This window comes from Pipistrellus hanaki (genome assembly GCF_964339955.1).
Source record: "Pipistrellus hanaki genome assembly, chromosome: 2".
Taxonomy (NCBI): Eukaryota; Metazoa; Chordata; class Mammalia; order Chiroptera; family Vespertilionidae; genus Pipistrellus; species Pipistrellus hanaki.
The window spans coordinates 49,390,158-49,403,599 of record NC_140504.1 but is presented as its reverse complement, the minus strand read 5'-3'; the positions used below and the strand labels follow the sequence as shown (position 1 = coordinate 49,403,599).

Sequence of the window (13,442 nt, the reverse complement as noted above, 5' to 3'; positions counted from 1 at the left end):
TTAACCTATTGATTGGACCAACAAATTATAAAACTTGCTACTATAAGACGAAAGGGGTTTAGTTTCTATAAAAGTATATATTGGAAGCCAAGATCCACTAAAAAACAACTCATTTTACTATTCCAGGTTTTGTTGTACAAAGTGTTTTCTTCCTTCCTTCCTTCCTTCCTTCCTTCCTTCCTTCCCTCCTCTTTCTTTCTTTCTTTCTTCCTCTCTCTCTCTCTCTCTCTCTCTCTCTCTCTCTCTCTCTCTCTTTCTTTCTTTCTTTCAAGAAATTGACAGTATTGCCTCCATTTATCTCCCAGACTCCAGTAAACCCACCTCACCCTCACCTTCCCAGCCCACCTTTCACATTGTCCCCAGAATGACTTTCTTTTGCCACTTTTATGCTTGAAATCTTCTGATGGCTCCCTATGGCTTCCTTGCTTGCAGATAAGTCCCTTCATGACCTGGCTGGGTTGCTGAGCTGCCTCCTGGCACAGGCCAGCAGAGGGGAGTCTGCGCAGGGGCCACGGGACCTGGTGTGCACCTCGCACCAGCTCCATGCTGCCTCAGTCACCCTCTTCGCTGCCTCCTGGTTCAGTACACCAGTCCCATCTCTAACCGGGGTCATCCATTCCCAGGTCAGCCTGGTCCCCGCCTGGCACAGAAGCCCAATGTCTCCTAGGGGCAGGTAGTGCATTTTTGCCTTGTGGTCTCACCAGCCTCAAGAAATCATACCCCTAAGATGCAGACTTTCCTCACCTTTAGTGACTTCTTCAGCTGTGTTTCTCTCACCCTATCCATTACAGTTCAACTAAAAACGCAGGAGATCCGGTACAAAATTCAATTCAATACACATTTTATTATTCCATCTGTGTTAGGTGCTGGAGATACAAAAATGAATAAGACCCAGGCCTTGTCCTAAGGAGTGAACAGATTTTGCTGGGGAACAGAAAATAAACTTAATTCTTTCTAAATGGGGGGGGGGGGGGGGTCTTGCTATAACAGAAACCAGAGGGGTGGCTTGTTTTAAAAATTGGGCCGACTCTTCTCTGAGCAGGAATACAAACAAGCATCTTCATTCCAGAACGACATTTAAAAAGGCACATACAAGGTAAGGGACAGACAATTTTCTTGTTAATAAAATGTTTATTTATGTCCAGATAAACGGGTAAGCATCAGCCTCTCTGCCTGAAACCTGGCTGGAAGCCAAGGCAAGAGCCAGATGTAGATGTTGCGTGGGGAGAAACAAGGCGAAAGCCCGCTCAGAGTGTGAGATGGTCCTGGGATGTGGGTAGAAGGAAGGGGATGCTGGTGGCCTCTGGAATCTCAAAGAGGGCAGCCAATAGCCTTGTGTGGAAGGCCATGGGCCCATGGAAGAATGAATGCAGAATTCCCTCTCCTCTCCTCTCCTCTTCTCTCCTCTCTTCTCCTCTCTTCTCCTCTTCTCTATTCTCCTCTTCTCTCTTCGCCTCTCCTCTCCTCTCTTCTCCTTTCCCTCTTGCCTCTCCAAGGCCCTTCTCCCTCTCCCTACAGCCCTTCACAATTCAATTTATTGTGAATTGTGAAGGGAGAAGGTAAGTGAGCCATTCTAGCTCATCTCTAGATTCAAGGATACTGCACCCCTCACCTGGTGGGATTGGAGGAAGAGTTGTCAGCTTTGCGCCCAAACTTCTGTTTTAGACCTTATGCACTTTGAGATCTGAGTGCCAGCAGCCGGCGAGGGGAACATCCACCCAGAATGTGCAGTATCTGAAGGAGAGAATGCTTGGCCCAGCTGAGACAGAGATTGGAGACATTGTCGTCTGAAGTCCTTTCAAGGTCTAACGAACATCCATCTGAGGCTGCTGGCAGGATGGAGGAGGCTCAGGCAAGAGCCAGCTCTCCACTGTGAATTATCTTGGCGCCAAAGACTGATCTCTCTCACCTCGGTGTCCTGCTGAGCCATCACAGTAGAGTTGAGCCAGGATGGGGATTATGAACCTGGCATGTATGTGTGTGAGTGTGCATGTATGTGTGTATGTGTGCCTAACCTGTCCAAAACTAGACATAAATTATATTTAAATTCTCCATTAATTGCCAAAACCGGTTTGGCTCAGTGGATAGAGCATCGGTCTGCGGACTGGAAGGTCCCAGGTTCGATTCCGGTCAAGAGCATGTACATTGGTTGCGGGCACATCCCTGGTGTGGGGTGTGCAGGAGGCAGCTGGTCGATGTCTCTCTTTCATCGATGTTTCTAGCTCTCTATCTCTCTCCTCTCCCTTCCTCTCTGTAAAAAATCAATAAAATATATTTTAAAATAAATAAATTCTCCATTAATTATGTGGAGGACTGCAGGAGAAGCTCCTGTGAATCAGACACATCCTAGTTATGACCCTGACACCAAACCAACAGGGAAATGGGGGCAGACACAGGCGGTGCTTCTTGGGCACTGTATGTGGATAGATGATGTGGTGTCTGGACCTCAGAACACCCTGCCTACTCAAGAGGCTGCGCCTCTTTCTGTCCCAATAGTTCCATCTGTCCGCCTTCCCCGCCCTGTGCAGATATGTGGAGCCAGCAGCTCCAGAGAGGCCGCTCCTGCTTGTTTCATTCTCTTTCCGGCCTGTCAAACCTTCCCACCAGGATCTCCTTCATCCACTCCTGACTACCCACATCCAGCACCACCCCCGACCGAAGGCCCTAACGGGAGAGAGATGGGGGTCCTCTGCTCCCCACTTTCCACAACAGAAGCAGCTGTGGCATCCCAGTTCTCCACACAGCCCATCCCTTGTCTGCCCTCCATGCTTCTGAGTGTGCCTCTTCCTCTACTGGGAAAACCCTCCCCTCCTTTCGGGGCAGCTTGAAGAGTCAGTTCAGACACAACTGAAGCCTTCCTTGATCTCTCACAGATCCTCACCTTGGTGGCTCACTGTTCCTCCGAGCTCTCCTGGTTCCCTCTAACCTGTTGACCTCTAATATGGCCCTTACCATATAACATTTAAATTATTGGTACAGCCGAAACCGGTTTGGCTCAGTGGATAGAGCGTCAGCCTGCAGACTGAAGGGTCCTGGGTTCGATTCCCATCAAGGGCATGTACATTGGTTGCAGGCACATCCCCAGTAGGGGGTGTGCAAGAGGCAGCTGGTCGATGTTTCTCTCTCATCGACATTTCTAGCTCTCTATCTCTCTCCCTTTCTCTCTGTTAAAAATCAATAAAATATATTTTTAAAAAATAAAAAATAAATAAATAAATTATTGGTATATGTATTTGTTTCCCTAACCTGACCGTGAGCTCTTCAAGGACAGGGAAGGGTCCAAGGTCAAGGACCATGTCTGTCATCTTTGGATCTGCAGCATGCACAGCGGGGAATGGCAGGCACACCGTGTACACTCCGTGTATACCACTTAGTGAACTGCTCTGACACTACCGAAAAGAACCCCGGTGGATTCATCAGCTCAGGGCGCTGTAACAAAACACCACAGACCGGGCGGCTTTCACAACAGAAATTTATTTCTCGGAGGCTGGGAGTCCGAGATCAAGGCGCTAACAAGGTTGGTGCCTACTGAGGCCTCTCTCCTTGGCTTGCAGATGGCAACCTTCTAGCTAGGTCCTCTCGCGTCCTTTTCCTCCGTGCTCATATGGAGAGGGATCTGCCATCTCATCCTCTTCTCACAAGGATGCCAGTCCTCCTGGACTAGAGTCCTTCCCTTATGACCTTGTTTAACCTCAATTAGCTCCATAAAGGTCCTATCTCCAAATAAAGTCACCTTGGGGGTTAGGGCTTCAACCTGTGGGTTTGGGGGTTAAGGGGACGGGGCGCATACAGTTTAGTCCATAACTACTGATGAACTTGAATTTGGAAGATAGGGGCTCGAGTACTGACTATACCTGAGCCTAACTGAGTGCTTTGGGGCAGCAAGCCCATGATCCTCCAGGAGCCCTAACTTCTCTATCTGTCACATGTGGCAACTTTCATGGGGTTGCTAAGAAGCTGAAATGAGCCAAAACTGGTTTGGCTCAGTGGATAGAGCATCGGCCTGCGGACTGAAAGGTCCCAGGTTCGATTCCGGTCAAGGGCATGTACCTTGGTTGCGGGCACATCCCCAGTAGGGGGTGTGCAAGAGGCAGCTGATTGATGATTCTCTCTCATCGATGTTTCTAACTCTCTATCCCTCTCTCTTTCTCTCTGTGAAAAATCAATAAAATATTTTTTTTAAAAAGAAGCTGAAATGAGATCATGGCTGGAGGACATTTTATGGACTAAGTTCTTACACAATATACTAATATATCATGCAGTTTACAATGTGGTTTAAAATGCATAATATCATGCAACACACATGCAAGGAATTATTGTTGCTATAATGACCACAGGAACACCTAAAAGGAAGTCTGTTTGTGATTCATACCCATCAGTCCAAGTTGCAGAAAGGCTTCAAGGCAGCTTCTGACGAGAGCCGTGCCGGTGAAATGGCATGGCTATGGCTTCTCACAGAGGCTGCAGAAAAGGCCCAGGAAGGCGTTGAAGAAATGAATGGCCACCAGGAGGATCTGGAGGATGCTGGTGCACAGAAGAGCGGAGAAGAAGGACACGTGCCAAACGACAGCTTTCGAAGGCTCCAGGCAGACGGAGTTCCAGAGGGAATGGTCGTATAAATAATTCCTGTTCCCAGAAACAGAGGGACAGGAGTTGAGGAACAAGTAAGAGATGTCAAATAAGCAACCTCAACAGACAGCAGGGCCTCCCCAGCTCAGGCCACAAGCCTAGACTCATTCTTGAGGGTGACTATTGGTGCTGCACTTGCAATGTTTGAGCATCAGAGGAATGAGGTGCTAGAATGCATCACCCAAAGAGAAACCAAAGGAGTTTGTGGTTTCTCTCTTTTTCTCTCTTTCTCTCTCACACTCTCCTTCCCTCACTCCTCCCCATCTCTATATCTCTTTCTCTGAAAAGGCCGAAACTCCATTCAAGCCTCCACACACTTACCTGTTGTGTAGGCCTTTGAATGGGTAACCATATTTCCAAGCTTGCGTCTGGTTGAAGGATGAGACATCGAACATGCAAAATGGGCCATCTTTCAGGGATACTCCGGAAGTAATAAAGCAAATCAAGGCTCCCAGCAAAGCCAGGCCACTTGATAATAGAGCAGCGAGCATCTTCAGAGGGAAAGAAAAAATAGTGAGCCCTCGCTGACATGGATCCGTGGTTACAGCATCAGCTGCCACTCGGAGGGTAGCGGGGTAAATTCCAATCAAGGGTGTGTACTTGAGCCAAAACCGGTTTGGCTCAATGGATAGAGCGTCGGCCTGTGGACTGAAAGGTCCCAGATTTGATTCTGGTCAAGGGCATGTACCTTGGTTGCGGGCACATCCCCAGTAGGGGATGTGCAGGAGGCAGCTGATTGATGACTCTCTCTCTCATGGATGTTTCTAACTCTCTATCCCTCTTCCTCTCTGTAAAAAAAAATCAATAAAATATATATATTTTTTTAAAAGGGTATGTACTTGGGATACAGGTTCCCCATTCCCCGCCCTGGTTGAAGGAGCATGTGCTGGAGGCAACCAATTGATGTGGCTCTCTCACATCTCTCTCTCTCTCTCTCTCTCTCTCTCTCTCTCTCTCTCTCTCTCTCTCTCTCTCTCTTTCTCTTTCTCTCTTTCTCCTCTCTCCCCCTCTCCTGTCCCTTTCCACTCTCTCTCAAATTAATGGAGAAAATGCCTCCAGTGAGGATTAACAAAAAAAGAAAAAGAACCAGTGAGTGTGAGATGGGGTCGTGCCGAGGTGACGTGTGGGGCCACCTGGAAAGGTCTCAGGTGCTCAGGCTTTCTCTGTGATAGCACATGGGGCTACGCCTACCCATGGCACCTCCTTGAAAACTTGGCCAAGGGAGGGTGGCTGAGGAGGGGTCACAGGGCAGAGCTAGGAAGGGGTGGAAGAGGAAGAACTGAGAAGGGGAAACACTGGCCCTTGAACCTGGATCACCCGGTGTCAGCAGGCTCTCGGGAACTTCCCAACAGGTTGGCTTCAAACACTTTTAAGCTCAGCCCTGACTGGCGTGGTTCCATTGGTTGGAGCATCATCTAGTACACCGATTGTGGGTTCAGTTCCCTGTCAGGGCACATACCTAGGCTGCGGGTTTGATCCCCGGTTGAGCATGTATAGGAGGCAACTGATCAGTGTTTCTCTTTCACATCTTTCAGTGTTTCACACAAAAAACTTTCAAGCTCAGCCTTCAGTCATTCAGCCTCTGAGTTAAAGGGTCAGAGTGTCGTTTGCCCTCTTCGGACTCTTTTAAGGCAAAGCTGTATTTTCTCCCATCCTGTCCCTGACTCCACTCTTTTTCAAATCCAGCATGAAAGGAAGGGAGAGGGGAAGCAGGGAAGGAGGGAGACAGGGACAGAGAAGAGAAACCAAGACAGAAGAAGCAGTCAGCTCTGAAATGACACCAGTCCGTCGCTGCACTTTTCTCTCTCTCCTGAAAGGTCACGGTGAGTTTATTTTCTCGGCAGGATTTTAGCTTGCTCCCAGATTGTCTTCTTTCCCAGGATACTAAATATTTTAGTCTCCTTTCCAAAGAACACATATTTTAAAATTACAAAACACACATATAAATAGTTTTTATACAGAATCAGAGTGATTTCCCCACTGAGGTCAAGCTGGTTTGAAGCTTGGGAGGGCACAGAGAAAGGTTTTGTTTGTTTTTAGTTTTTATCAATATTAGAGAGTGTAAAGGAGTGAAGATGGGGGGAAAGGGGAGAGAGAGGGAGGTTGGGAAGGAGGGAGGGAGGGAGGGGGATGGAGAGGGAGAGAGGAAGAGAGAGATTTTTATTGTTCCACTTATTTATGCACTAACTGGTTGATTCTGTTATGCACCCTGACCTGAGATCAAACCCCACAGCCTTGGTGTGTCAGGACGATGCTCTAACCAACTGAGCTACCCAGGCGGGGCCAGGCGCGTAGTCAGCTTTGACTCTTTAAGTTAAAAGATCCAAGATTAATTACTCTAGGACAATAATTCTCCAAATGTGGTCCCTGTCCCAGCAGCATCAATCACCTCACCTGGAAATTTGTTAGCAATGCACATTTTCCCTCTCCACCCCAACGACCTACTGAATCAGAAACTCTGGGGGTGGGACCCAGCAACCCGTGTTTTAACAGAGCTTGCTAGGATTCTGGGTGTACGCTCAACCTGAGAACCATTCTCTCAGGGGAAACCTGACGTGGCTGAGAACAGATAGTGAATGAAACGAGTGGGTGTTTATATTTAATTCTTTACCATGTAATTCTGAATCAGGGGGTTCCCAACATATGGGTGGCAGATACCAAAGCAGGCTGTGGAGTTACTGTAAGGAGGCCACCAATTCAGGTATCTGAGAGTGAATAAGCAACATACTGTGCAAGAAAACTGAGAGTTTTAAAATAAATATAGATGCTATTGTAATTAATAAAGTGCAAATATATTTGGGCCTCAGTTTCATTATCTGTAAAATAGAGAGGTTAGACTAGAATCTAGTCCTTAGATGATCTCTGGAGAACCTTCCAGCTCACAGAAAAATTAAACAAATTGGCAAGAAATTTTCTTTCAAAAACACATGATTACACCCTAGCTGGCTTGGCTCAGTGGATAGAGTGTCGGCCTACAGACTGAAGGGTCCCTGGTTCATTTCCAGTCAAGGGCACATGCCCGGGTTGCGGGCTCGATCCCCAGTGTGGGCGTATAAGAGGCAGCCAATCAACCATTCTCTCTCATCGTTGATGTTTCTATCCCTCTGCCTCTCCCTTCCATTCTGAAATCAATAAAAACCTATTAAAATTATAAAACAAAACAACATGATTGCAATGTACATAACTCATGTTCATATTGTTCAATAAGCTGAAAAATTAATAATGACAGTTCTCGCATTTGGATAGACATTTGTGGTTCATCGCAACATTCATGGCTCATTAAATAACAGGGTCATTGACTTGATTCTGCTAACTCCCGTTTTACAGATGAGGACCCGAGGCTCAGAGAAGTTAACCAACTTGCCCAAGAGCTTAGGGTGATCAAGGGGCAGGATCAGGACCTGACTTCAAACCCCAAGACCAAAACTGCCTTTCTGCCACGCGGCCCCTGAAGTCATGGGATGTGGGGGCATTCTGGGTATGAGAAGAGTGAAGTCTGTGCTTACGCTTCGGCAGGGCCCACTCTTACTGAAGCAGCCACGTCTCCAGCCCATCAGAGAGATGAGGGCGGCTGCCATGAGAACCTGGGAGAGGAGAAAGAGCGTTAGGGCGAGACTGGGTGATTTACACTCTTGCCGCCACCTGTGGCCGTTGAACTGGCGTGGCTGGCCACCAAGAGAACCCAGGACACTTACCAGGAGGCCTCCTCCCCAGAGCCCAGCGCCCAGCATGGCGTGCTTGCCAATGAGGCCCCTCCTCAGGTAGGTCGCATCCCAGTCAGGAAAGAGGAGCACCATGTTGGCCGCAGCAGCAAACAGGGCTGTGGTCCCGAGGCTGAGCCCCAGGATGCGGGAGCAGGTCCGTGAGCAGGCCATCGTGCAGGGAGCGGACAGGGCCCAGGGACGATGGAAGCAGGGCGGTAGCTCTGCTACTGGGAGCATGGGGTGGGGAAACAGACACAGATTCTGTCACCTCCCAGAGTCAGACAGGCTCATACACACGTGCTCCTGAAAGAAGCCAGAGACAAAGACTACTCACTGTATGATTCTGTGTATATGAAATTCTAGAAAAAGTAAAACTAGTGACAGAAAGCAGATCCATGGTTGCCAAGTTCTGGGAAAGGAAGAGGGAATTAATATAAGGAACATAGTAAACTTTCCGAGGGGATCAAAATGTTCTAAATCTAGATTCTGCTAGTAAATACACATCTATATGTATAGACAAAACTCATCTAACTACTCTGAAAATTAATGAATTTTATTATATTTTAATTATATATCAATGAAACTGATTAAAAATTAAAATGTTATGTCTATGTAGGTTATAAAATATCTCCTCCATACCTTATAGCCATTACAATCTTTTATATTTCCACTGATATGTGAACTTCTTGTGTGTGTATATATATATATATATATATATATATATATATATATGAAATAGACTAGGACTAGTAATATTAGGGTAAACTCACATCAATATGGATCTGAAAAAAAGTCAATATCATGAATTTCTCAAGAAGTGACCTGTTGCCACTTTATATTCAGTTACATGTCTGTCTCACCTTAAGGGTCTTGACACTCCTCTCTAAGGAGTTTTGCACATAATATTTTTTAAATGTATGAATCATTCTCTCTCTCACACACACACACACACATATACATACACATATAATAAAATAGTTCATATATTATATAATAAGATAGTTCATACATATATAATAAAATAGTTCACATACATATACCTATACATACACATATAATAAAATAAAGAATTAAACACAATGTATCCTAACAAATAAAAACCCAGGGTCTATAACATCCAAAATGACCAAAGGCTCAACTAACCAGAAGTCAGTCCTGCAGTCAGTGCTGGGTTGCCATGGTGACGCAGCACTGACTGCTGAGGGGCTGCAGATCAGGCCTGGGGAGAGAAACACGGTCTGATCCATAGCCTCTGTGGCAGCCCCTGTTGATCAGCCCTTGCCTCTCTCTTTCTCTCTGGGTCTCACCAGCAGCCACGCCTCTCTTTCTCTCTGGGCCTCCATGGGGGCTGCTGATCAGCCCTACCTCTCTGATCAGGCCCAGAAATAGGCTCGAAGATCCTGACTGGCATTGAAACCAACCAATCAGAACCTAATCTGGGTGAACTGCAAAGGCAGAACCTAAGGTGGGGGCTGAGGAGGGGTTTTAAGGGAAACAGCTGTTTGGCATAAGGTGTAAAAAAGTGGTTCAATTTTTAATGACCGGTTTGGCAATGTAATGCATATGGCTGGCTATCAGCCCAGATATAGGGAGATGCATCTCCTCCTGCTTAAAAGGCTATCCCACCCCCCACCCCCCCATTTAAGCAATCCTGTCCTATATAATCTATCTATACTAATAATCTATATTAATAAAAGGGTAATATGTTAATTAGACCGGGTTGACTGGCCATCTTCCGCACATCTGACTTCCTTCCGGACAAAGCCATGGTGGTGGAGACTGAGGCAGAGAGGGTAGTTGGGGGTGACGAGATCAGGCCAGCAGGGGAGGGCAGTTGGGGGTGATCAAGCAGGCAGGGGAGAGCAGTTGTGGGCAACCAGACTGGCAGGGGAGGGCAGCTGGGGGTGAGATCAGGCCAGCAGGGGAAGGCAGTTAGGGGCGATCAGGCAGGTAGGCAGGTGTGCTGTTAGGAGCCAGTGGTCCCAGATTGTGAGAGGGATGTCCCCCAAGGGGTCCCTAATTAGAGAGGGTGTAGACTGGGCTGAGGGAAATCCCCCCTCCCATACACGAATTTTGTGCATCGGGCCACTAGTATGATATATTTGTATTTGTAAGTTATACGGGATAATTAAACAACACTCATGTAAATACAACAGTTTACAAATAGGTCATTACTGCTAATTATTATGAAGCCCCACATGTGCCCTCTCTGATCCTACCATCTCCCTGGATCCCTTCCTAGGAATGACTACCCTAAACTGACGTTTATGGTGGAGAGACAGACGCCAGACAGAGCACTGATAGGGCTCTTGATTGGGGGATGCCCCTGCCTTCTCCCTGCTCCCCAGCCCGCAGCCCTTGGTGCCCTTTGCTTCCCCTAATCTCGAGCCCAAGCTCCTCTCTGGGCTCCTGCCAACGGGAAGTTCCTGCTTCGGTGGCATTTGCGTTTCAGTGTGATGAGTTGCCTTCACCAAGTGTCCTCTCCACGGGGTCTTCGCTCTCTGCGCCTTGTTTCTCACAGTGAATGGAATGATTTGTCTCTTATGAGAGTTCCGATTTCAGCGGAGAGGGGCTTGTGCTGGGGGCGTTTGGGATAGGCTATGAAGGAACAGTAACCCCAGGGATACAAGGAGCCTGATGGGAAGGGTGCAGACCAGGGACCAGGAGAGATGATGTGTTCTGTCTCCTCCCCTCTCCCCGAGCGGACCCATCACAGGAGGCCGCTTTTCCTGACTTGGGCCCCCCCAGTGCCAGCTGTTCCTCCTCAGGCCCGGGGTGAAGAGCCTGCCCTGCTGTCAGAGGGCCGGGCCCCTATAGGATAACAGCCCCCCTCTGCACACACACACACACACAGTTTGGGATGCAAGTGTGTGTCTGGACAACATCCCTCCCCAGGCTGTCTTGTCACCGAGGGCCGGGCTCTCAGTGTGTGTCTGTTCGAGTGAATTCCTCAATCCGGGGGGAGGGGGGTGTTAGCAAGTAACAGCTTTCTCCCACACCCCACCCAGATGGCGTTTTGTCAAGGGCCCCAGTGAGGATGGCGTGTGGTTGGACTTTCAGGCATGCTCTCCAGACCAGCTGGGGGAAGCTTTTCTTGGGGAATGCCTTCAGCCGCCTTCGAGTCCTTCCACCTCTGAGGAAGGCCTGCCTAGACCAGATCGCCAACATAACCGCCCCCTGGCCATCCCTGCAACGTAAAATTTTCCTGTCGGGGAAGTTTTAGAAGGGAAACTAAAGAATCTGGACACGCAGAGGGAAAACTACGACGCTGAGGCTGGCCTCTGGAGGAGTGGAAATCAGAGGATCCTGGCTGACCTTACGCCTACAGGATTTACTACGATGCTCCGTCCAGGAGGGCCAGGCCTTCGATGGAATTTCACTTTCTCTCTTGTTTTCCTAGAAACCACAACATTCTGAGAAATGCTTCTAAAAATGCGAGCCAGGAAATTAGCCAAGAGGTTGGCTCATTTGCTATTTGAAGGGACGAGCAGGATCCTTAGGTAAAACCTTAAAATCGGGCTTTAGGGGAGGCTGTGTTCCCACCGGAGACCCCGGCTGGGTGAACGGATCCCGGGCTGGATGTCTGGGCAACAATATAAGTGATCAACTAAGTCCTTTGGAGGAAGGGACTGCCAGTTCTCTGTGTGTCTGTCTGCCTCCTTCATCTGCCAGGCTTCTCTTTCATTCCTTCATGATCAGTCAAATATTCAGGGGACCACTTTCTGCGAGGCACTGTGCCAGGGGTACAAGGGTGATTCCGATACAGTCTGTTCTCTTGAGGAACTTCAGGTCCAGTGGGGACACTGACAAGGCCATTAGCAAGTGCCCAGCAGAGGTGTCCACCTCACGGTGTGATGGGAGCTCTGGAGGGATGCTGCTCTGCAGACGTGAGGCAAAACCTCCTGGGCAAGTGCCGCCCAAGCTACACTTGACTGACAGCAGGCTTCGACAGGCCACGCTGGGAAGGGGAAAGTGTGGGAAGTACGAGTAAAGGCCCGAAGCTGACAGAGAGACTGAGGCAGAGAGAAGAGGAATTACCTGACGTCGCACAACTGCTCAGTGGCAGAGCCAGGGCTCCTTGGAGCGCCCTGACCCGCTAGGCCACACTGTTCCCTGGCCATGACCTCACTGGGCCCTTTCATTCCTGCTTACCTGCATCCCGAGGCAACAATCAGGAGGGGAGAGAGAGAACCTGGAGCTCCGGGCTCCGTCTTCAGAGCGGGCCTGCCTCCTGCCAGCTCCAGCCGGACTCCTGCAGGGCCCCTTCCTCCCCGAGGCGGCCAGGGCAGCTCTGTATATATGGAGAGGTTGCCCAGGCAGTGTGTGTGTGTGTGTGCGGGGGGGTGCCCCCACACCACTGCCCACGCGCTTCCTTTGAAGGAACTGTCCTCTGCCAGGAGAGCCCTCTCTGATGACCCACCCGCTGCTCATTTTCATGTGACCTAGGAAAGGAAACGGGAGGCATGGCCTCGTGAGCTAAAATGTCCTAATGAGTCAGAGAATGCAACCGGGAGAAATATCTTTTCTTTTTTTTTTCTTTTTTTTTTTTTTTAAAGAATACTTTATTAGCCGAAACCGGTTTGGCTCAGTGGACAGAGCGTCGGCCTGCGGACTGGAGGGTCCCAGGTTCGATTCCGGTCAAGGGCAATGTACATTGGTTGCGGGCACGTCCCCGGTGGGGTGTGTGCAGGAGGCAGCTGATCAATGTTTCTGACTCTCTATCCCTCTCTCTTCCTCTCTGTAAAAAAACAATAAAAAATATATTTAAAAAAAAGAATACTTTATTAGTTTCGGTAATCAAACCCATGTAGAGAAATATCTTACTTTCTCTTCTTTCCCAAGCAGCAACACTGCCTCACACACCAGCTGCCCGGATCTGCGTCGCTCAGTGCGGAATTTGGGCTCTTTGGAAGAGCAGGCCTGAGCAGAAAGGCCACCATTTTCTCTTTGCCACCCTCCTTGCTTTGCTCTTAGCTCACGGGGTGTGTTCAATAGCTCCTTTATTTACATGGTGCCTTCTAACATTTTTGTTCAAGTCCCAGGTCACCATCATCTTTGTAGCGCCATCACACCAGACTGCTGAACACATACTTGGTGGGAGATCTGTGA

General features: G+C 48.6%; 1 protein-coding gene across 6 annotated transcripts; it reads right to left on the bottom strand.

Annotated features, from left to right (window-relative positions):
* Positions 1-3,454: 3,454 nt before the first annotated feature.
* TM4SF19 (transmembrane 4 L six family member 19) lies at positions 3,455-12,772 on the bottom strand. Of its 6 annotated transcripts, none has more exons than XR_014793882.1 (6): positions 12,486-12,772; positions 8,325-8,636; positions 8,136-8,213; positions 4,951-5,120; positions 4,051-4,626; positions 3,455-3,754 (listed from the first exon to the last, which is right to left on the bottom strand). XR_014793882.1 is itself a non-coding variant. In XM_084871752.1 (5 exons), the coding sequence occupies exons 2-5, from the start codon at positions 8,568-8,570 to the stop codon at positions 4,443-4,445; spliced, it is 678 nt and encodes a 225-aa protein (XP_084727878.1). In that variant the 5' UTR covers positions 8,571-8,636; positions 12,486-12,725; the 3' UTR covers positions 3,462-4,442. The 6 variants fall into 6 exon arrangements, 2 of the variants coding, with proteins under 2 accessions (XP_084727878.1, XP_084727879.1); XR_014793883.1 differs by having other exon boundaries at positions 3,456-3,733; positions 12,486-12,765; XR_014793884.1 differs by having other exon boundaries at positions 3,456-3,733; positions 8,325-8,557; positions 12,486-12,765.
* Positions 12,773-13,442: the final 670 nt, after the last annotated feature.

Bases quoted from the DNA above. Each gene is read 5' to 3' on its own strand.
- TM4SF19 (XM_084871752.1), bottom strand. From the start codon at position 8,570: ATGCTCCCAGTAGCAGAGCTACCGCCCTGCTTCCATCGTCCCTGGGCC. The intron at 8,214-8,324 runs GTAAGTGTCCTG...CTCCTCTCCCAG, and splicing joins TCTGGGGAGGAGGCCTCCTG to GTTCTCATGGCAGCCGCCCT. The intron at 4,627-4,950 runs GTAAGTGTGTGG...TTCTGGGAACAG, and splicing joins TTCAAAGGCCTACACAACAG to GAATTATTTATACGACCATT.